This window comes from Lolium rigidum, chromosome 4 (assembly GCF_022539505.1).
Source record: "Lolium rigidum isolate FL_2022 chromosome 4, APGP_CSIRO_Lrig_0.1, whole genome shotgun sequence".
NCBI lineage: Eukaryota > Viridiplantae > Streptophyta > Magnoliopsida > Poales > Poaceae > Lolium > Lolium rigidum.
In genome coordinates this window covers 196,901,173-196,922,852 of record NC_061511.1, presented here as the reverse complement: position 1 = coordinate 196,922,852, position 21,680 = coordinate 196,901,173, and the positions used below count along the sequence as shown (strand labels likewise).

General features: G+C 49.5%; 1 protein-coding gene and 1 long non-coding RNA gene across 7 annotated transcripts in view; both read right to left on the bottom strand.

Moving 5' to 3' along the window:
* Nucleotides 1-762: 762 nt before the first annotated feature.
* Nucleotides 763-3,424, bottom strand: LOC124648995 (calcium-dependent protein kinase 29-like). The gene is made up of 8 exons (XM_047188679.1): nt 2,849-3,424; nt 2,400-2,523; nt 2,165-2,308; nt 1,932-2,084; nt 1,725-1,840; nt 1,460-1,627; nt 1,148-1,369; nt 763-1,058 (listed from the first exon to the last, which is right to left on the bottom strand). Exons 1-8 carry the CDS (start codon nt 3,407-3,409, stop codon nt 867-869), a joined length of 1,680 nt encoding a protein of 559 aa, XP_047044635.1. The 5' UTR covers nt 3,410-3,424; the 3' UTR covers nt 763-866.
* Nucleotides 3,425-5,342: 1,918 nt separating this feature from the next.
* Nucleotides 5,343-21,680, bottom strand: part of LOC124706811 — a 28,445-nt gene continuing 12,107 nt past the window's right edge. For 3 of the 6 annotated variants that reach the window (XR_007004591.1, XR_007004595.1, XR_007004597.1), the window contains one exon: nt 19,843-19,962. This is a non-coding gene — a long non-coding RNA (uncharacterized LOC124706811). Of the gene's footprint in view, nt 5,453-19,842; nt 19,963-21,680 lie in introns of those variants that run through there. The other 3 variants (XR_007004592.1, XR_007004596.1, XR_007004598.1) reach the window with 3 other exon arrangements.

Here is a 21,680-nt window from a genome sequence, read left to right as displayed (position 1 = left end):
CCCACCGCGCCCGCCCGTCTACAACAGCTCCGAGGAGGAGGAGCTCGTCGCCGCGCGAGATACTACGTCCACGGCTCCGATGAGGAGGACGCCGTGATTGCGCAGGTGGCGGCGATCACGGAGGCGGAGGCCCGCGCTCGATTCCGCCGGGAGGAGGCCGACGCTGTTCACCAAGTGCGGGAGTACGAGGCGGCACGACGGGAAGAGCGCGTCCGCCACGTCAAGCTCGAGATCGTCGAGCTTGACAACGAGTAGGAGCTCTTCACCGTCCTCCGCGTCGATGCTGTCCTCCGCCTCGATGCTCAAGCTCCGCCACCACCGGCACCGCCGCGCGCAGAGGCCATTCGGGCCTCATTTTGCTCGGAATCAGCTCGCGCGGTTAGGGCTAGTATCTAATTTAGGTTTGTAGTTTATATTATATAAATTTTGATGCTCAATCGGAGCATCAGACTACCATATATATATGATCATCGACGAATTCTTCCGCGAGATTTCAATTGCGTTTTTTCAGTTCGTGTTTGCAAAATCATCATAAACCACGTTTTCGAGAGACTGAATACATGTTTTTCGGTTCCAAATTTTTCGGTTACTGTTAGAGATGCTCTAAAAGTTGCCTTTCGACAAAATAAATGGTACCTGAAGGGGTGGACAAATCGTGGAATTCCCTTTTTTCCCATGAAAAAAGAGAAAGGGTGTATTTCTGGGAGTTCTTTGACCTCTACACGAACAAAGGTGCATCTGAAACAATCAAGGTCAATGGCCTTCCCCATCCAAAAATGTGGTGACCTCTACACGAACAAGGAAAATAGTTACAGATCTTGCATTCTCTGTTACACGCGAGTATGCAGGTAGCAGTCACATATTTCTCAGTTAACATCTCGTAGTTCTTTCCCCACGGCACTGAGCGGGCTGCTGGGATCAAGCTTCAGCGACACATCCTTGAACATCTTGCGGCTGAGGGTGTTGAAAACTGCTCTCGAGTACTGCCGTGAGGTGTTCCTCCAGTCCACTCCAGCTTTCATCATCAGCTCGAACTCCTCGTAGCTTATCTTGCCATCCTTCAGGACACATAAATTTCGTCAGTTAGCTACTGAATTTACTGATGTAATTCTTAATCATTCTGGCAAGTGATAGAGATCTCACTGACCTTGTCGATGTCAACGTCAAAGATGATGTCGTCGATGGCTTTCTGATCGCCTCTTGGGGAGAGCGCTTCCTTGAGCTCTTCGATCTCTATGAACCCACTCATGTTCTTGTCGAAGTAGTTGAATACCCTGGGGAGGTGTTCCTCACTGCGGATTTTCTTCAGGTGGATAGAGACTGTCACAAACTCCTTGCAGTCCAAGGTGCCGTTTCCATCTAAGTCTGCCTAAAGAGTGAAAACAGAAAATAATTAAATATCTGCATCCAAAAATTCATCACAAATATTTTGGTAAAAACTGAGAGTGCAGGATCTCACAGCTTCCATGAGCATATCCACATCTGTGTCATGGACATTGTTCCCTATCATCTGCAGACCTTTCCTGAGCTCCTCAATTGTCAGGTGACCGTCCTTGTTTGTGTCCAGCATGTGGAAGAGCTCTGTGATCGCCTCCAGCTCTTCGGCCGGCAAGTACTCCGCCACCACCTAGCCAACAAACACAAAATTCAGCAAACATATGCTCACCCACATCCGTAGTCTCAAGAAAACCACGGTTAGGAGAAAATATAAATTGTGAGCTCACAAGCAGGGCCTTCTTCTTGAACTTGTTCATGACAGTGAATTGCTTGAGCCTGGACCTAACTGCCTCCCCCAGAGGAATGTTCGGAGCCGCGCTGGCATTCTGTATCCACGGATGCTCTTAACTCCCGATGATACGAAACCGTTGTTAGATTCAGGCCGATGATCGATCTCCAAGCAGTGAAAGGGATTGTAACGACAATATACTGACCTAGAACCTGCTGAGCCGTTAACCTGGCGTAAGGGTTGTTGTCAAGCATCTTGCTAACGAGATCCTTGGCATTGTCCGACACCTTGGGCCAAGGCTCGCGCTCGAAGTCGATGCGTGACCGGATGATGGCCTGCGCTATGCCCTCGTCCGTCTCTGTGTAAAGATCAAAACTGAACTTGATCAGTTTGTGAGAATGAACACTATTTGGGCATATGAAAGTACTCTGAACTTACCGGCCCAGAATGGAGGGACACCACATAGCAAGATGTACAGTATGACCCCTGCACTCCAGATGTCGATTTCTTGTCCATAGTTTCTCTTGAGGACTTCAGGCGCCATGTAATAGGGAGATCCCACGATCTCGCTGAATCTTTCACCTGAGAAAAAAGATTAAAAAACACATATATAATACAAGTATTTGTGATATGTTGCCAACGAAATCATGAAGATGCAAAGGAGATTTTATACCTGGCTTGAAGCACACGGACAGGCCGAAGTCGATGACCTTGAGAGGGGAGATCTCAGATGAATTGGCGTACAGGAAGTTTTCAGGCTTAAGATCCCGGTGCATGACACCGTTCTTATGACAATGCTGCAAAAGGTTATGTATTGTACCCCATTTTCAGTTCATCGTGTCTGTGAGTTTATATTTTACATGCCATATGACAATGTGATAGCATAAAACTATTTCACATAAGCTTTTGCATAATTTGGAAGATGGTGATATGCACAGATAACTTTTGAATCTTGTAAACACGGTATAAATTCCTGAATTTTTTAAATTATTGGATGTAAAGTTCTGATTCGTGCAGAATCCGTTTACATTGCGTTTCATGTACTTACAATCAGTCCATTCAAACAAGATCAAAATTAAATGCGTGTAGCCGCGAAGCAACCAAATGAAAGCACGGACGTACCTGCACAACCTCCATGATGGTGCGCATGACGGCGGCGGCGGCACGCTCGGTGTAGTGGCCGCGCGCGACGATTCGGTCGAACAGCTCGCCGCCCTCGCAGACCTCCATGACGAGGTACACGGCATCGCTGTCCTCGAACGCCTCGCGAAGCCGCACCACGTTTGCATGCGAGGGCAGCGAGCGCATGATGGCCACCTCCCGCCGCACGTCCTCGATGTCCACGCTGCTCCGGAGCTTCCGCTTGCTGATCGATTTGCACGCAAGCTTCTCCCCCGTGACCGCGTCCGTGCACCGCCGCGTCAAGCCGAACTCGCCGCGCCCGAGCTCTTCGCCGAGCTGGTAACGCCGCAGCAGCCCCTCGGCGCTCTCCGCCGCGGCCAGGCCCTTGCCCAGCACGGTGAGCGGCGTCCACGGCTGGGCCGCGGCGCGCGGGGTGTCGGTGACTGAGGACACCGTGGAGAAGCACCGGACGTTGGCGCCTCCGAGCCGGCCGCCGCGGTGCCGGGGAGAGCCGCCGCCACGCCGCTTGAAGGACGGCCGGGCAACGCAGCAGTTGCCCATGGCCGCGCGCGCGGCGTCACGTCACGTACGTCGTTGGGGTGGAGAGGGTGTGCGCGAGAGAGCTTCCGGCAGGAGGGAACTCCTAGATACGGTGGACGGACGACGCGCTGCGGCCAGGATCTCTCTCTTCCTCTCCCTCTAGCTAGGCAAGGAGAGGAGGAGAGAGATGGAGGGAAAATGGCGCTCCGGGGTGGTTGCCTTTCAGAGAGAGGGAGACCCTCTTTTCTCCCGACTCCTCCGTTCTGGTCTTCCATTTTTGGGCTTTCTTATCAATTTATTACATCTCTTGTCATTTCCAGAATGAGCATCTAAAAAAAAGGAATAGTAATGGACTAATGGCCCCCAAAAGTTGTTTCACCTTTTACCTTCAAGAAAACACACTTCTCTCTTGCCCCCCACCCCCCTCCCACAGTTGTGAAGCCAAAGGGGAGTGAGAGTTTGTTATAAAAGCGATAAGCAAATAACGAAGACCGAAAAGAAAAAAATCGCAGCGGAGACACGAGATTTTAACGTGGAAAATCCCTGCAACACAGAGGGGGTAAACTACGGGCACCGGCCAACAAAAATTTCACTATATCTGGGAGTGTTTACAAATATCGTGTGTTATCTTATACTCTGATAAACACTAGCCTCAGACGAAGGGTCTCGCTCCGCTCGTCAGAAGTTAGCCTTGTTATGAATTTAGATCACAATATAACAAAGCGCGTGTTGCTGCATCATCTCGGGGCTGTGGTGGGCCATGGAGCGGTGGGAATCTAGCAGGACGCGATGGTGCACTACTAGGAAAATGCCTAGCCACAATATTGCTAGCATACAATTTTATTATCAAGTGTGTATATAGATTATTATATGTGAAAACACATTAATTTAGTGTATATAAAATAAACTACCAACAATTACCATTGCAATATTACCCATCTGACTGGTCACCGAAATATGAAATGATTTTTACTGGAGATGGTAATTTGTAGGTTGCACTGCCTAAGAATTCGGCTTATGTCCAAGGCGAGGAGTTTGTCTATCGCCTAGTGCCTAAGCGTGCTTAAGCGTCGTCTAAGTGTCGCCTTTTCCAGCAATGCATGCAATAGATGTCTTTGATTTTATACCTCATGAATGAATCTCGGTATCTTTTCACGAAAATCAAGTGTTATTTAGGTGATGCTTCAGTTTAGGCACAACCGTACAAATTTGGGCGCAGCCGTTGGACCGACTCTGGCTTGGTGCTATTTTTGGTTCAGTAACCTTTCTACTCAAATATGTAATCCAGTTGTTTGTTAATTATATCTTTGGGCAATGGAAGCATATCATGCTGTAGATATCCTTTGTTTTATTTACTCATGACTGAACCTGGGTATATGTCCTTGATTTTATTCGCTCATGACTGAACCTGGGTATATGTCCTTGATTTTATGAGAAAATTCCTTATATAACACTCCCTAAAATGAGGTTCCTTATTTGACACTGGCCGAAACATTCTTTCCTATATGACACTTTGTGCAATTTGTTTTGCCTTATATGACACCGTTGTTGGTTCCGTCACGTTGTTCAGTTAGCTTTTTCACGAATGGACCAAAGTACCCCACGGCGGCTCTGCTTGTATCACCACTACTATTAAAAGGGAGAGTGTGGGGTGATCCAACGAATCACGTCCATACATTGTCCATCTAAGGATTACAGACAGAGAGGACAATCCAAGGCGGACTAAGGCGGACTGTTCGATCGAAAACATGTCATCCCGCTCCCGTGAATTGATCGTCCTAATTATAAAAATAGGCATACAAAAGGGTAACCGCAGCCGTGCGCCCACGACGCGTCGACGCCTCCGGCGCGGTCACGAGTCACGACCGTCATGTCGCCCGCCGTGCTTGATCCTGCCAGCCGCCCGCCGCGCTTGACCCTGCAAGCCGACTTGCGCACGACCGCCGACCGCCGTCACGTCCGCTGCACCGCCGTCCAACCGTCCATCCGCAAATCAACGAGATGACAGCCGCCCAGGGCGGAGCCAACGCTACATCCCTGCACGCTTCTTTTGAAGTTTGAAGTCTGCAAAATCAATCAAGGTTTGATTTCAGAATTGCACAACGCTACCCTCTATTTTCTTTGTATCCCTCTATAGCAAGAAAAGGACACTCTGACACTTCGACAACTCGACCCGGTGAACTTGAAGAAGACCTTATGTGATACTCCAACTACTGGACAACTCGAATTCACCCAACAATAGTACAGAGAGTCATGTGTGCTAAACTCCCGACATATGGCTGACATGTTTTTGTATTGCAAATTTATATATGGAATGCTGTTTTTGTCTGCAATGTAATTGTAAGACTGGCAAAGCGGAGCATCTCTGATGACTATAGCTGATTCTTTTTTTTTTTGAGGTCAGAACACATATATTAATAAACAATATGCCGCCTCATTAAAAACCTTCCAGTCCCCTTCGGTACCCTGATAAGGAAAAGAGTGCGAAAGAAACCTGTTGTTTTCGAGATTACAAAGTGTTCAAACACAACCAACTAACCAAGGAGAAACTCACACTCCTCCCTAATCAACTCCAACACACATGTAGGAGCTGAAACACGTAGCATACCACTAGAACCAGACTTCCCTAACTGCGCAAGGCCATGAGCCACAGCATTGCTCGCCCTATCTACCTTCACAACTTTAATATCTTGTAGATCTTCAGAAGTTCACGTGCTTCATCATAGGAAGTCCAGCTCAAGGAACGGTTCTGATCATGGCCTGATATTCCATGTACCACGTGGAGGCAATCTGTCTCCAGACTTGCTGGCCACTGACGTAAATCAATGAGATGCCCTAGGCCTTCTAAGCATGCAAGGACTTCTGCTTCTTCTGCACTTGTGCATATAGGAACAAATTTCCATTCCGTGAGAATCACCTGGCCCTTCCAATCACGAATGGCTACACCTAAGCCGGCCCTCTTGGAAGATGGATCCCAACCAGCATCGACATTAGCCTTGAGACAACCTTCTGGAGGAGCTTTCCACATGGAGGAAGGTATCAAGCTTGCAGGTCCAGAGCTTCCTCTCCCCTGGATATTTTCCTTAGCATGAACTGTCGGGTTTTGGGCCGGTGCAGCGATGAAGGAGTCGTAATAATTTGCAATATAACACGCTGAAGCCACGATTGATGCTTTACCGTCACCATACACCACATTGTTACGATGATGCCAGACCCGCCATAGCAAGAAGATCATCCGATCTCTATCCGCACTTGATAAATTCCCAAGAAGGTTCAGGAACCACTCATGACCAGAGAACCTTAAATTTTCTTCCGCCGGCAGTGTCCACACTTTCCTAGTCTCGTCTCTCAGGGCTCGGGCCAGAGTACAGCGTAAAAGAGCGTGATGAGCACTCTCGTCCTCTTGGCCACAAATACTGCAGACAGGGTCAACTGTGGGTATTCTCCGGTGTAAGCCAAGGCGAACGGCAAGGGAATCTGTCGCCACCTTCCAAGCAAAAACCCGAAGCTTCTGGGGAACCTTAGCTTTCCAGACCAGGTTCCAAACACCTCTGTCACCGGAGGGTTCTGAGCTTGACTGACCCCTGCCCAGAGTGTCAATAGATGGCTGAAGACCCAATCTATATGTTGAACGGACACTGAAAATACCGTTGCTCTCCGGTTGCCACGCCACGAAGTCCTCACACCATCTAGCCGGAAGCTTGATTGAAAGGATAGCCTCGGCATCACGAGGAAAACAACATTCTCTCACCACAACTTCATCCCATTCTCTGGTTACTGGATTAATAAGCTCCGAGACCCAGCGTCTTCTAGTGTGGCCTTTCCTCCCTTCCACCTTCAAAGCATCAGGGCGAGGCAACCAATTATCACGGAATATTCGCACTTTTGTGCCAGATCCAATCCTCCAAACAATGCCCTTTTTAAGAAGTTCAAGTCCATGTAAAACGCCTTGCCAGGTCTGCGACTGGTTTTGTATGAATGCGGTGTCCAGAACATCCCCATAAGGGTAATATCTAGCTTTCAACAATCTGGCACACAAGCTTTCGGGGTGTTACAAAAGTCGCCAAGCCTGCCGAGCAAGTAAGGCTTGGTTGAATATCTTGAGGTCCCTAAAACCCATGCCACCCTGCGATTTTGGCCTGCAGAGCTTGTCCCAAGATGCCCAGTGCATTCGCCTTCTGTCATGTTCATCGCCCCACCAGAAATTGCGGATAATGTGTGACAGATCCTCAATAGACCCCGCAGGAAATTTGAACACCCCCATTGCATAGGTGGAGATAGATTGCAAGACTGATTTGATAAGGACTTCTTTTGCGCCAGACGACATGTACTTTTCCGACCAATCACTAGCATGTTTAGAGAACTTCTCCTTAGTAGGTTTAAACTTACCGCTCTTCATTCTACCCTCTGGAACCGGGAGTCCCAGGTATTTCTCCTCGAAACATGTAGTGTCATATTTGAGAATTTGCTTGAGCTGAGCTTGCGTCTCCAAAGAGCACTGATCACCATATAATACAGAGCACTTCCCTAGGCTCACAAGTTGTCCAGTACTCTGTTCATAATTATCCAGGATTGATTTTACAACAACAGCCTGATCAACCGATGCTTCAAAGAAGAGTAAGCTGTCATCCGCAAATAGCAAATGTGAGATCCCTGGTGCCCTTCTACATATATGCAGCTCACGCAGGTATTTAACTTCGATCGCCCTTCTGATGAGGCAAGACAAACCATCAGCAACAAATAGAAAAAGGTAAGGCGATAATGGATCACCTTGGCGAATACCACGGGATGGAGTGAAAGGATCCAACATGTTTCCGTTAAAGCGAATCGTGTAGCGTACGGTGGTCACACACGCCATAACCCACCGAATACATTGACTATGAAAGCCCATCTTCGCTAAAACCCTTTCAAGAAATCTCCAGTCCACCTGGTCATAAGCTTTGGCCATATCCAGTTTATACGCACAGAACTTCCTACGAGCAGCTGAGCCGGTTTGTATAGAGTGAATACATTCAAAAGCCATCAGAGAATTATCAGTAATGAGGCGTCCAGGAACAAAAGCACTTTGCATAGGAGATATGAGGTCCTGCAGCAAAGGTCGCATACGGTTGACCAAACACTTGGAGACCACCTTAAAGATGACATTGCATAAACTTATAGGCCGGAAATCCTTCAGATCTTGGGGATCATTCTTCTTCGGAATTAATACTATGGTTGTGTCGTTAACTTCATCTGGCATGATACCACTATCAAAGAAATCCTGGACTGCCCGAACTACCTCATCACGCAGTAACCCCCAATTTCGCTGCAAAAATCTGGCGGGAAAGCCATCTGGTCCCGGGGCTTTGAGAGGCCCAATTTGAAACAATGCATCACTAATCTCTTTCTCTGAGAACGGAGCGCATAAGCCCTTGTTCATCTCCTCATCAACACTTTGATGAATTAGGTCCGTTATTATACTGGGATTAATATGCTCGTCTCTGATGTATAAGCTCTGGAAGAAATCCTTTGCCATGTCCTCCATTTCAGTTTTATCCGAAGTCCAGGTGCCATCTTGTCGTTTCAGCTTGCCTATGCCATTCTTTTTCCTTCTCCAGGAAGCGCGACGATGAAAATACTTTGTGTTTCTATCACCTTCCCGCAGCCAAGCTATGCGAGAACGTTGCATCCACATGATTTCCTCCCTATAAAGGAGTTCGTCCATTTCTTTCAACAAAACAGATTTCCTAGCCCGCGTCATCCGTCAAGTGACTCAGGCTGTCCAGTTGCTGACGTTTCTTCTCCATCTCCCTTGGTACAGATTTAAAATGTTCCCTCTTCCACCCATACAAACTGGACTTAACTGCCTTAAGCGACGTGTGGATATCCCCCAAGTCCTTGCATGGCATGCGGCGAGACCAGGCTTCCTCAACAGCCGCCGGGAGTGAAGGTTCCCGCTCCCAGGCAATTTCATACCTCCTTATTGGAATGTCTGGTCGGTGAGGGACAGTATCAGCCGAAAGGAGGATCGGACAATGGTCAGAGCGAGACGACAGCAGATGGCGGAGTCTATGGTTTGGAAATTAGATAGTCGACCAGCCCGGGGTCGCCACCGCTCTGTCCAAGCGGACTTTGACATTACGGTCACCCCGTTGCTTGTTATCGAAGCTCCATGGGGTCCCAATAAACCCTAGATCATGTAGATCACAGTGCGATAGTACCTCACGGAAGTCCATCATCAATCTCTCAGCTCTTCGCGCTCGAGAGAATTGTTCCTCCTGCCACATTGCCTCGTTGAAATCCCCCATCATAAGCCAAGGAAGATCTGATTTGGATTTAAGTCTACGAAGAGTTGTCCACATTTTATGCCGATCACATGGCTTTGGCTCCCCATACACGAATGTCCCTCGCTATTCCTGCTCAAAGGGCCCCCCACTGACGTGTACGTCAATATGACGCTTACTGAACGATTGGAGTTCCACATTTATCTCCTCCGACCAGTACAGAACAATGCCACCTCCTTTCCCATCTCCCTTGACATGGAAACACTCCTTCATACCAATCCGAAAACGAAGATTTTCAACTTTCTCCCTACTCTGTCTGGTCTCACAGATGAAGACCAAACTAGGCCTATATGTCTGCACTAAGCAGACCAGCTCTTGAACAGTCTGTGGCGGCCCCACCCCACGACTGTTCCATCCTAATATCGTCATTGGGCCCGACGGTCCTCCTCGAGGGAGGCCGCCGATGTTGCCAAGTCGGTTTCTGGGTTTGTTCTACTTTGCTTTGTTCTTTCACGAGGATTTGTGTAACCTAGTGGCGGTGGTGGAATAGGTTCCAAACCTTCAGCCAAGCCCGGGGCAATGCTCCCAGTGTCGCCAGAGGTCGCGTCACCGAGCTGGAGTTTCCTCCTCGCTTTAGATTCATCATCATGGATATCCTCCTCCATAGGCCCAGGTTTTAGAGGGCTCTCAGCAGTATCTTTAATCTCCTCTTCATCATCTAATGATGCATCTTGGGATGATCTTTTCTTTGCTGCAGTGTTTGCCAGCTCTCGACCAGACCATCCACCGCGACTAGGAGCCCGCGGTTGGAAGCGACGGGGTTCAGTAGATATCATCGAGCTGCGACGCACAGCAATCATCCAATCACCGTACTGCAGGTCTTTTGCCTCCCAAACTCCAACACCACATTCTTCATGGTCATGTCCAAGTAAACCACAGCGTTTACAGAAATAAGGCAGCTTTTCATACTTCACTGCCAGTCTCTTCCTCCCTTCCCCCTGAACTGAGAGCGACACAAACCTCATCAATGGTTTTCTAACATCGATCATGACTCGAAGACGGACATAGTTTCCTTCAAAGAATAACTTGGGTGCCATCTGGACTTCCTTCGTCTTCCCCACCCGGCGGGCAAGGTCATCAACAACATCTTGCTTCCTGTACAATTCCGGGATCCCATGAATTTGCGCCCAGACGTATAACCCTCCAAATTTGATCTTCTCTGGGTCCTCTCTTCCATCATAATCTTCCACAAGCACTGCCCAGCCACGGAACGTCCACGGCCCCTGATGAACGACCTTCTTCCAATCTCCAAGACAATGCATCTGGAAAATAAACAAGTTTTCACCCGCCTCCCGGCAGATCGGATCCTTTGACAAGTTCCAAACAGCCTTCATCTTGCCAAACTGAGCATTTGCGCTAAACGATCTTGATGTGTGGACTTTGCCGATCGCCAGCCATCTAGCCTCTTTCTGGTATTCCTTCACGATCTCCTCGCCAATAACCACATCCTCCAGTTCGTCCTCACGGAGTTCTAGGTGCGCGAGTAGATCATCGATCTCTGATCCGGACGCAGCCGCCATATCCTTCGTTGCCATATCTTGACGAACCAAACCCTAAATCACCGGGCCTCGGGCCAGGGGAAACACGAGCGAGGGATGGATTGAATCACCCAGCCTCGGATAACAGATTAGATGGAACAGAAACACGAAAGGGAGGTGGAAACGAAACCGATCTCACGAGGTGAGAAAATCGCCCCGGAGCACAGAAACCCTAACGAGAGGGTCACCGAAATATGAAATGATTTTTACTGGAGATGGTAATTTGTAGGTTGCACTGCCTAAGAATTCAGCTTATGTCCAAGGCGAGGAGTTTGTCTATCGCCTAGTGCCTAAGCGTGCTTAAGCGTCGTCTAAGTGTCGCCTTTTCCAGCAATGCTGTTGACTGCCAAAACCCACCGGCGGGCAGCGGCCTTGTCAACACTGTAGAGCCGGGGGGAGCCTAGAGCTGCGGCTGGCTGAGACCCCTCCGAGCGACGGCCCGCAATGCTCTTCTGGTCACACGCGGCGTTGCGAAGTGCAAGGGCGTGCCACCTGACCTATACCTGGTCAGGAAGGTGATGATATTGCCTCGCTTAGTTTCCTGCAGGGCATACATGTAAACGTTAAATACGAGCCTCGATCGGCTCTCCGGTTATCCCGTGAATCGGCTCAAAGAGCCGATCCACCCGTGATCCGTACGGGGTGTACGAATACTTGGTGGTCCTGCTTGATCAAGATGAAGCTAATGAGATCTACGACGATTTAGGGTTTTCACCACATAATCGGATCATCCTACTCCAGGTTGGGCCAGATGGCCACGCACGGTGCTCGTAAGCCGATCCTAAACAAGGCCAAAAAACCAACATGAAGTTGATCCTAGGAACATCCCGTTTAGGACTTGCGAACGCCACCCTACGTGCCACAGGATCCTCCCCCTTTGTAAGGCCAAACTATTGCGAGATATTAAACTAATCCCTGTAGAACAAGGAGCAATCGTAACGGATCAGATCTACTAAATAAAGATCAAGCGGGGTGCCGCCCCACACCTGAGATAGGCGTGAGGACGGCTAGATATGCAAGGGTTGCACTACGTAAGCATGCTTAAACGAAGAACAATGCTAACCCTAACACATCTAATGATAACTACGTTGCTCGCCATCAAAAGCGCTTCGATACGAGCAACGCATGAACAACGTGGGGCTTGTGCTGCCTAGATCGCAAGATGCGATCTAGGCAGCATGTCGCTTACCCGATAGAAACCCTCGAGACGAAGGAGTTGGCGATGCGCCGAGATTGGTTTGTTTTTGGGGTTGAACGTGAGTTGTTGTTTATTCCATAAACCCTAGATACATATTTATAGTCCAGACGGACTTTCTAATGCGGGCGTGCACCAAACCGTGCACGAGTAAGATTCTACCTCTAAACTAAGATACGATCTAATATGTTACAGATACACGGGCAATTAAGCCCAAATTCTCCGTGCAAGGCCGCTTCATATATCTTCCATACGTAATCTTCCAAGCCCATCTTGATCGCGGCCCACCTCCTGATTTAGCCAAAATCTGGTGATAACACATGCCCCCCTGGTTTTGGTAATGATAATTTCAAAACCACTCTGTTTTTTTCCTCAGAGGGGTCGTGTCACGGCAGAGCGGAACTGTCGCAGCATGCCTCATCATGACGACTTGCCTTCCCAACTTCTCTGCACGATTTGACAGTTTTGGCACCATGTCCTCGAGAACTGCTCGGAAATTAAAAACCCCCACCCCCTTTTATTTAGCCGCATCGAACAGTTCTCCTCTTTACCCCTTTCGCAGTAGCACTCCAAAAAACCCTCCCCTGCAACCATGTCCTCTTCCTCTTCCTCTTCTTCTTCGTCGGACCTTTCCCACGTGTCCTCTCCCATCCGAGAGTCGACGCCCTCGTGGGGTACGCAAGCGGCGTACGACATCCTCGCCCCAACGAAGTGGGACAAAGAGGACCATGACTCCTCCGTCGGGTCCGAGGATGACAAATCCCACACCGACGGGGAGAGCGACCTCCGCTTCCTTGCCGACGAGGAAGTGGTGGAGGAGAGCGAAGACGACCGCCTCTCCTGGGCGGACTTCACCACCTCCGAGGAGGTGAAGGAGGAGGAAGAGGAGGAGGAGGATGAAGACAGCTCCTCCGACGAGCCGCCGGCCAAACGCCGCCACCTCTGGCCCGGGAACTTCAGTGACGTCGACAGTGACGACGACGCTGACGAAGAGGATGAAGACGACGAGGGTCCTATCGGCGGCCGCTGGAGCAGCGATGACGAACCGGCAGGGAGCAGCGCCGGCAGTGGCGACGACGACGACGAGGGCAGCAGCGGCCCCTAGATAGGGTCTTAGCATAGGGCTAGCGATGAGCGGACGGGGCAATGTATCCCCCTGGTATTTCCTTTTGAGAGCAATCAGCTCTTCTATGTAAGAAATCCGGCTTATCAATGAAGAAATTCCCCAACTCGATTTTGCCGATTCCCTTTATGATAATTTAGCCGATTGTCTTTCGTTCTGATTCTGCCGATTGCCAAACTGGACAATGCCCAACAAGCCGATGGCATCGCATCGGTCTCTCACGATAGATTTCGAGATAGATCCACCCAGACCCAAACTCCTTGCCAAACAAGGCCAAGCCCTAATCGCGCAAATCCGCAGATCTCTCAAGATGGCATGTTGAACTTAGCGGCAAAACTCCTGAAATAATGTCAAGTCTCCTTTAAATCATCCTCTCCGAATTCTGCCCGCTCAGCTCCGGCAGCTTCCTTCTACAACAATCACTGTCTTTTGAACGAGCCGTCACGAAGAGTGAGCCCACTTCGACAGAGTTGGTTAAACCTCGAGGGCGAGCTGCCCCCCGAGTCTCAGCCAAGGCGAGGATAAAGAATGGATCATCACCATTGAAATTTCGGGGCGGGCTCAACCTTGTCCAAGAGAGCTATCCTGCAGGGCCACCAGCCGATCACCTCCCTTCCGTCGAGGGTCCATACAGCCGATCCAGCAGGCTATGATAGTTTTGCAACATAAGCACCATCCTTCAGGTAACTTGTGGTGCAGAGTTTAGCCGATTCCAACGAAATCGGCTCCCGGAGCAGAGAACCTTCAAGGTGAGCTGCCCCCCGGGCCTTAGTCGGGTGAGAATAGCAGCGGGCTGATCACGTCAATCGTCCTTGGTTTCCAGCTCGCAACGCCGTATCAACCGATTCAACAAAATCGGCTCTTTAGAGTGAGGGAATTTCAGGGCGAGCCGCCCTCCCCCGAGCTTCTTCAGTCCAAACCTTGCGCCTTGCTGATCAGATCAGCTCGTCATCTTTGGCAGGCTGAAGCAACTTCCGGTGAGAACGTCTTCGCATTTCTGACGCCCTCCAGATTCTGGGCGCAATATCTCCGTATCGACCATGATAAGCATCGGCTATTCTTGAAAATTTTCGAATTTTTTCGGCCGACTTGTGTATCGGCCCCCATACTCCAATATCCATCACCAGAAGATGAGATGCTTCCGTTGCATATCCTCGTATTTTATCTATCTAGGTGCCCCCCGAGCCGATGCTGTCAAGAGAATTGATGGTATCGGCTCTGTTGGATAACATGTTGAACCCAGGCAGAATGGTGGGTGAGGATAATTTTGGCCGATTGCTGGAATCGGCCTCCACGTTGCTTGCTCGTTGAAGGTTTCGTAAGTTCCCTTCATAATTTTTTTTTTTTGGGGCCGATCACAAGGATCAGCCTCTCCTGATTTGCTCATTGGTTTGATCTTGCTACTTGGTCAGGCTGGATGAAACCAACCCAACCTCCGACTTGATGCGCCCGCCGTCGTCCACCTTGTGTGCTCCGTAGAGTCGTGGAGCGCTACGCTCCGTCGGCAAGACGAGTACCATGTTTGTGCCAGCCGATGTCTCATCATCGGCTTTCCTCTCGTTTAGGGCGCCACTCCATTTTCCGTGGACGACCCTCTTCATCCAGGGTTCGCTGAACCTTTGCAGCCGGATCGGGCCGTGCCTTTCTTAGCGTATGCGGGTACAACCTTTCGGCTTCCTCCAGGCCGCGCAATCGCTGAACCCCGCGCTTCGGGAACGGCTGAGTCCGTCGGGGCACCACCTTGGCCGGTGGTACCTGTCTTCTTCCACTTCTCCCTCGTCTTCTGAATCTTCAAGATCTGCCCAACGAGGTGACTCAGCGCATTTGCTTTGTGGTGGGAGAGGCCCTAAGCGCTCGAACACAGACACGTTGGCTGCCTCCTTCTTTTTCTGATTGCATTCTGGCAATTGCCGATTGTGGGCAATCGGCTCATTCCCGAATCCCAGCAGAGTGTCGAAGAAGGGGCAGTCCCAATGCCCGGCGTTGTCGTCTTGCTCCCTTGATGCTTCCGTGGCATAGCGCTCATGCTCCTCCTCATCGTGATCCTGCCGACGATATCTTCTGGCTTCTCTAGCCAAACGATCTTCTCTATCACTGTAATAGGGTCGCCGGCGTTGACCATAGTGATTAACATATTTGTTGAGGAGGTGATCAGAGAGGGGTCGCTGATATCTTATATTCTTCACCTCTCCCTCGTGACATAGCGCTTGCCATCATGACGGAGCCGATCGCATGGAGCGGCCTCATCCGTATCCTTGCCGTGAGAGCAGCTGCCCTCATCTCCATCTTTGCCGGAGTGGTTTCCAGGCCCTACCATGTTGATGCCGAACGAGGGGCCTGGCCGGCAACCTTCAGTGGTAGGTGATTCCTACCATGTTAACGGCGGGGAAGGGTTGGGTGTCGACCTTCATGGCGTACCTGGTTGAAAATTAGCCGCCCCTTCTCTATCGCCGCTTGGATGTGCCGACGCCACACCCGGCAGTCGTTGGTGGCATGGGAAAGCGAGTTGTGGAATTTGCGATACGGCTTTCCGTTTAGCTCTTTCGCCGTGGGGAACTTGAGACCTTCAGAACCGTCAACTCGTTTCTCCTTAAGCAGGAGGTCGAAGATTTGTTCAGTCTTGGTCACGTCAAAATCAAATCCCCCGGGCGGCCCCGGTGGCTTTACCCATTTGCAGGCCACGAGGGTTCCTCCCCGAGTCCACTCAGCCCATCGCTATCTCTTGGCCTCCCGCAGGCACTTCATCCTCCTCCGTATCGACCATGACTACTGCACGCTTGAACTTGTCTTGGTACAGGTCGGGATGGCGCTGTTCATATGCCGATAGTTTCTGAACCATGTGCGCCAGTGAGGGATAATCTGCTTGGGAGGCCATGTCCTTGAGCTGTGTTGCAAGGCCTGCTACTGCCAACTCGACTGCTTCCTTTTCAGCTTATACGAACCGAATAACATCGGTTCCTAAGATTCCCGAAGCGCTGGATGTATTCTGTCACCGTTTCCCGCGCTTCGACGTAGTTGTGCTAGATCGGCAATGCCGGACTCGGAAGCTTCGAATGGTATTGCATATGGAACTGTTCTTCCAATTGCTTCCAAGACTGGATGGAGTTCGCTGGTAGAGAGGTGTACCATCCAAAATCCGATCCCGTGAGGGACTGTGAAAAGAGCCTCACGCGTAGCTGATCCGACACTGAAGCCGGTCCTAGTTGAGCCAAATATCGGCTGACGTGCTCGATGGAGCTGGATTGATCTGATCCACTGAATTTGGAGAAGTCGTGGAGCCGATATTTTGGTGGCAGCGGGATCATCTCGTAATCGTCGTGGTACGGCTTGGAATAGCCGACCGCCCTTCTTTTCGGCATCATGCCGAACCGGTCTCTCGCATGGTACCGATCCGATCCGCCGTGCTGGCCGTAGGAGTTGCACTCGAAGATTCGCCGGGGTGGCGTACTTGGCCTCGCCACATTTGCTTTTCCAGCTCCGAGCCGCCTGCAGGAGCCGGGCTCGGGAGTTTCGTCGGTGTGGCGTATTTAGTTAGCCACGTCCGCTCCGTCGCCGACGTTCCTCCCGTCTTCGCCGGAGTCCCCGATGTTGTGGCCTGGTTAGTGAGTGCCCAGCCACCACAATCCGGCACATACATGCATGCGTACCCATGAGGGATCTCCTTAGGCGCCTCCATTAAGAACTGGTAGTCACCGGGGTCGCCACCACCTCAGTAAACGAGGAATGCCGGTGTAGTCGGCACTTCAGCAGGTGCCGCCAACGCAAATGGCAGCGGTGGACGGGACCGGAATGGCAACTCTCCTTGATGCGTCCCGAGAGCTGGTCCCGACGGCGAGTACCGGTGGCTCATGATCTCTCGGATCACGCGCAGGCGACACGCTCCAAGACGTTAACCAAGTTCTCGGAGTGGCGGTGTAGCGAGTGAGCCACCAGGTAGTTGATCTCTTGCCGCGACCCTCGGTGCGTTCCTCCGACGGGGAAGAAAGGTCTACCCCATCGAGTGCACCTTCCGGTGAGAACCCCTTCCATCCGATGCCACCGTAACGGGTTCTCTCGAAAAGAGCCGATGAGGTCGGCTTCGAGGGTAGCCTTGATCTCGTTGTATTGCTTCTTGAGGTCGTCGAGCGGATCCTCGTAGGTGACCGGCGTGCCGTCCGCCATCTCGGATGTAGATGGCGATGTGGTTGATGTAGACGATTGTCCCACCGGGCGTGCCGAATGTGTTGACTCGCCAAAACCCACCGGCGGGCAGCGGCCTTGTCAACACCGTAGAGCCGGGGGAGCCTAGAGCTGCGGCTGGCCGAGACCCCTCCGAGCGACGGCCCGCAATGCTCTTCTCGGTCACACGCGGCGCTGCGAAGTGCAAGGGCGTGCCACCCGACCTATACCTGGTCGGGAAGGTGATGATATTGCCTCGCTTAGTTTCCCGCAGGGCATACATGTAAACGTTAAATACGAGCCTCGATCGGCTCTCAGGTTATCCTGTGAATCGGCTCAAAGAGCCGATCCACCCGTGATCCGTACGGGGTGTACGAATACTTGGTGGTCCTGCTTGATCAAGATGAAGCTAATGAGATCTACGACGATTTAGGGTTTTCACCACATAATCGGATCATCCTACTCCAGAGTTGGGCCGGATGGCCACGCACGGTGCTCGTAAGCCGATCCTAAACAAGGCCAAAAAACCAACATGAAGTTGATCCTAGGAACATCCCGTTTAGGACTTGCGAACGCCACCCTACGTGCCACGAGATCCTCCCCCTTTGTAAGGCCAAACTATTGCAGTATATTAAACTAATCCCCGTAGAACAAGGAGCAATCGTAACGGATCAGATCTACTAAATAAAGATCAAGCGGGTGCCGCCCCCACACCTGAGATAGGCGTGAGGACGGCTAGATATGCAAGGGTTGCACTACGTAAGCATGCTTAAACGAAGAACAATGCTAACCCTAACACATCTAATGATAACTACGTTGCTCGCCATCAAAAGCGCTTCAAGTACGAGCAACGCATGAACAACGTGGGCTTGTGCTGCCTAGATCGCAAGATGCGATCTAGGCAGCATGTCGCTTACCCGATAGAAACCCTCGAGACGAAGGAGTTGGCGATGCGCCGAGATTGGTTTGTTTTTGGGGTTGAACGTGAGTTGTTGTTTATTCCATAAACCCTAGATACATATTTATAGTCCAGCGGACTTTCTAATGCGGGCGTGCACCAAACCGTGCACGAGTAAGATTCTACCTCTAAACTAAGATACGATCTAATATGTTACAGATACACGGGCAATTAAGCCCAAATTCTCCGTGCAAGGCCGCTTCATATATCTTCCATACGTAATCTTCCAAGCCCATCTTGATCGCGGCCCACCTCCTGATTTAGCCAAAATCTGGTGATAACAAATGCATGCAATAGATGTCTTTGATTTTATACCTCATGAATGAATCTCGGTATCTTTTCACGAAAATCAAGTGTTATTTAGGTGATGCTTCAGTTTAGGCACAACCGTACAAATTTGGGCGCAGCCGTTGGACCGACTCTGGTTTGGTGCTATTTTTGGTTCAAGTAACCTTTCTACTCAAATATGTAATCCAGTTGTTTGTTAATTATATCTTTGGGCAATGGAAGCATATCATGCTGTAGATATCCTTTGTTTTATTTACTCATGACTGAACCTGGGTATATGTCCTTGATTTTATTCGCTCATGACTGAACCTGGGTATATGTCCTTGATTTTATGAGAAAATTCCTTATATAACACTCCCTAAAATGAGGTTCCTTATTTGACACTGGCCGAAACATTCTTTCCTATGACACTTTGTGCAATTTGTTTTGCCTTATATGACACCGTTGTTGGTTCCGTCACGTTGTTCAGTTAGCTTTTTCACGAATGGACCAAAGTACCCCACGGCGGCTCTGCTTGTATCACCACTACTATTAAAAGGGAGAGTGTGGGGTGATTCAACGAATCACGTCCATACATTGTCCATCTAAGGATTACAGACAGAGAGGACAATCCAAGGCGGACTAAGGCGAACTGTTCGATCGAAAACATGTCATCCCGCTCCCGTGAATTGATCGTCCTAATTATAAAAATAGGCATACAAAAGGGTAACCGCAGCCGTGCGTCCACGACACGTCGATGCCTCCGGCGCGGTCACGAGTCACGACCGTCATGTCGCCCGCCGTGCTTGATCCTGCCAGCCGCCCGCCGCGCTTGACCCTGCAAGCCGACTTGCGCACGGCCGCCTGATCTGCACCGCCGGGCACCGACCGCCGACCGCCGTCGCGTCCGCTGCACCGCCGTCCAACCGTCCATCCGCAAATCAACGAGATGACAGCCGCCCAGGGCGGAGCCAACCCTACATCCCTGCACGCTTCTTTTGAAGTTTGAAGTCTGCAAAATCAATCAAGGTTTGATTTCAGAATTGCACAACGCTACCCTCTATTTTCTTTGTATCCCTCTATAGCAAGAAAAGGACACTCTGACACTTCGACAACTCGACCCGGTGAACTTGAAGAAGACCTTATGTGATACTCCAACTACTGGACAACTCGAATTCACCCAACAATAGTACAGAGAGTCATGTGTGCTAAACTCCCGACATATGGCTGACATGTTTTTGTATTGCAAATTTATATATGGAATGCTGTTTTTGTCTGCAATGTAATTGTAAGACTGGCAAAGCGGAGCATCTCTGATGACTATAGCTGATTCGTCACAAATATTAGAGGACCTTATGATTTTTTTCACAAAGAGGTAGTCTATGTAGATCCTAAAGAGGTCAAAAGTAGAGGAATACGGAATAGTATGCAAATAAGAAGGACGAGATTAGAAAGCTCCTCCGCCAATCACAGGAGCTTAAAAAGCAATCAGCAGCCCTGTGAATGACGAAAACATGCACCCTGCAGAAGGTCATATGTTCCAAACTGACAACATATGTGTGCCATGTTTTCATAATACAGATTATGATGAAAAACTGAACTTGGTGTTGCAAAATAAATAGGTATGCCTCCAGTTGTTCAGCAAATAGATGCATCACAGATTTCACAATTCGATTCTTCACAATTAGATGAGTCCAGAGCGTTGCACATTAATAACTTGTCGCAAACCAAATTGGTTGAAGCAGTTTCACTCAACCCATTATCGGGTAAGATAATTTGTTATTTCATTTTTTCACTCACCCAATGATCTCTTTGCCAATGTTTGCGATCCGTTCAAGTGTTGAGGCTTGTTTGGGATGCAATAATGCGACTATCCATCAAACGGATGCAACTTCTTCACAACCTGCTGAATTTCGTCCTCGATTGTCTATCGACAAAAAGCTGAGTATCTACAGTGGCAACGTATAGCCCGCCAACAGAAGAAGGCTGCAACTCGAAGTATGTAAATGGTGTGCAGATGTGTCAAGCTTCTACAGTTTGCGGAGTTCACAACGTACCCCATTGAGTAACGTAACTAACACACATACAAATGGTACATAAACTTAATTTGAGCCAATTTTGTAGTAATGGTATATGGCTTATCTGTTTTGCTGTGATGGCAGGGATGTGTTCATATGAATGAACCGTAAGAATTGGTCACCAAACGCAAGAAATTAGTCAAGAATGCAAAGGACAGAGTGGCATAATTGGTATGCCCGTGAGTATTCTGCTTATCTCTAGCATTACTACCCTACAGAGCTGTGCTCTAATTAAGTTCCAACTGTTCAATATCACCTGATTTCAGCTGGGTACATAGGCCTCTCAATGTCTCTAACAAGAATAATATAGATCCCTTTGTGGTAATAAGACTTCTTGTTTCCAATTTGTCTATGTTTTTTTGTTTTTTTTATCCTCACCGACGGCGCACTAGAATTGTGCTCCAGTGTACTACTTTAAAACACACTAGCAGAAATGGGCGCAGCGGCACGCCGCGCCAACATCACACTTGAATTGATAAAAATAACGTATATTTCGTTATTTAAACAATTGGTTTCAAGGTGGTTGATTTTTTTTTGATACATCATACATTGAAATTATGTGCATAAAAAGTTGATTCTAAGCATCAAGTAAATAAGCAAGCATTAAAAAGACACAAAAATTAAATCTGATAGTGATAACCGGTACTGCAGA

Excerpts from the sequence above, each read along its gene's own strand:
- LOC124648995 (XM_047188679.1), bottom strand. The coding sequence starts at position 3,409 with ATGGGCAACTGCTGCGTTGCCCGGCCGTCCTTCAAGCGGCGTGGCGGC. Across the intron at positions 2,524-2,848 it reads CCATCATGGAGGTTGTGCAG|CATTGTCATAAGAACGGTGT; the intron begins GTACGTCCGTGC and ends AACCTTTTGCAG. Across the intron at positions 1,841-1,931 it reads AACGGCTCAGCAGGTTCTAG|AGCATCCGTGGATACAGAAT; the intron begins GTCAGTATATTG and ends TCGGGAGTTAAG.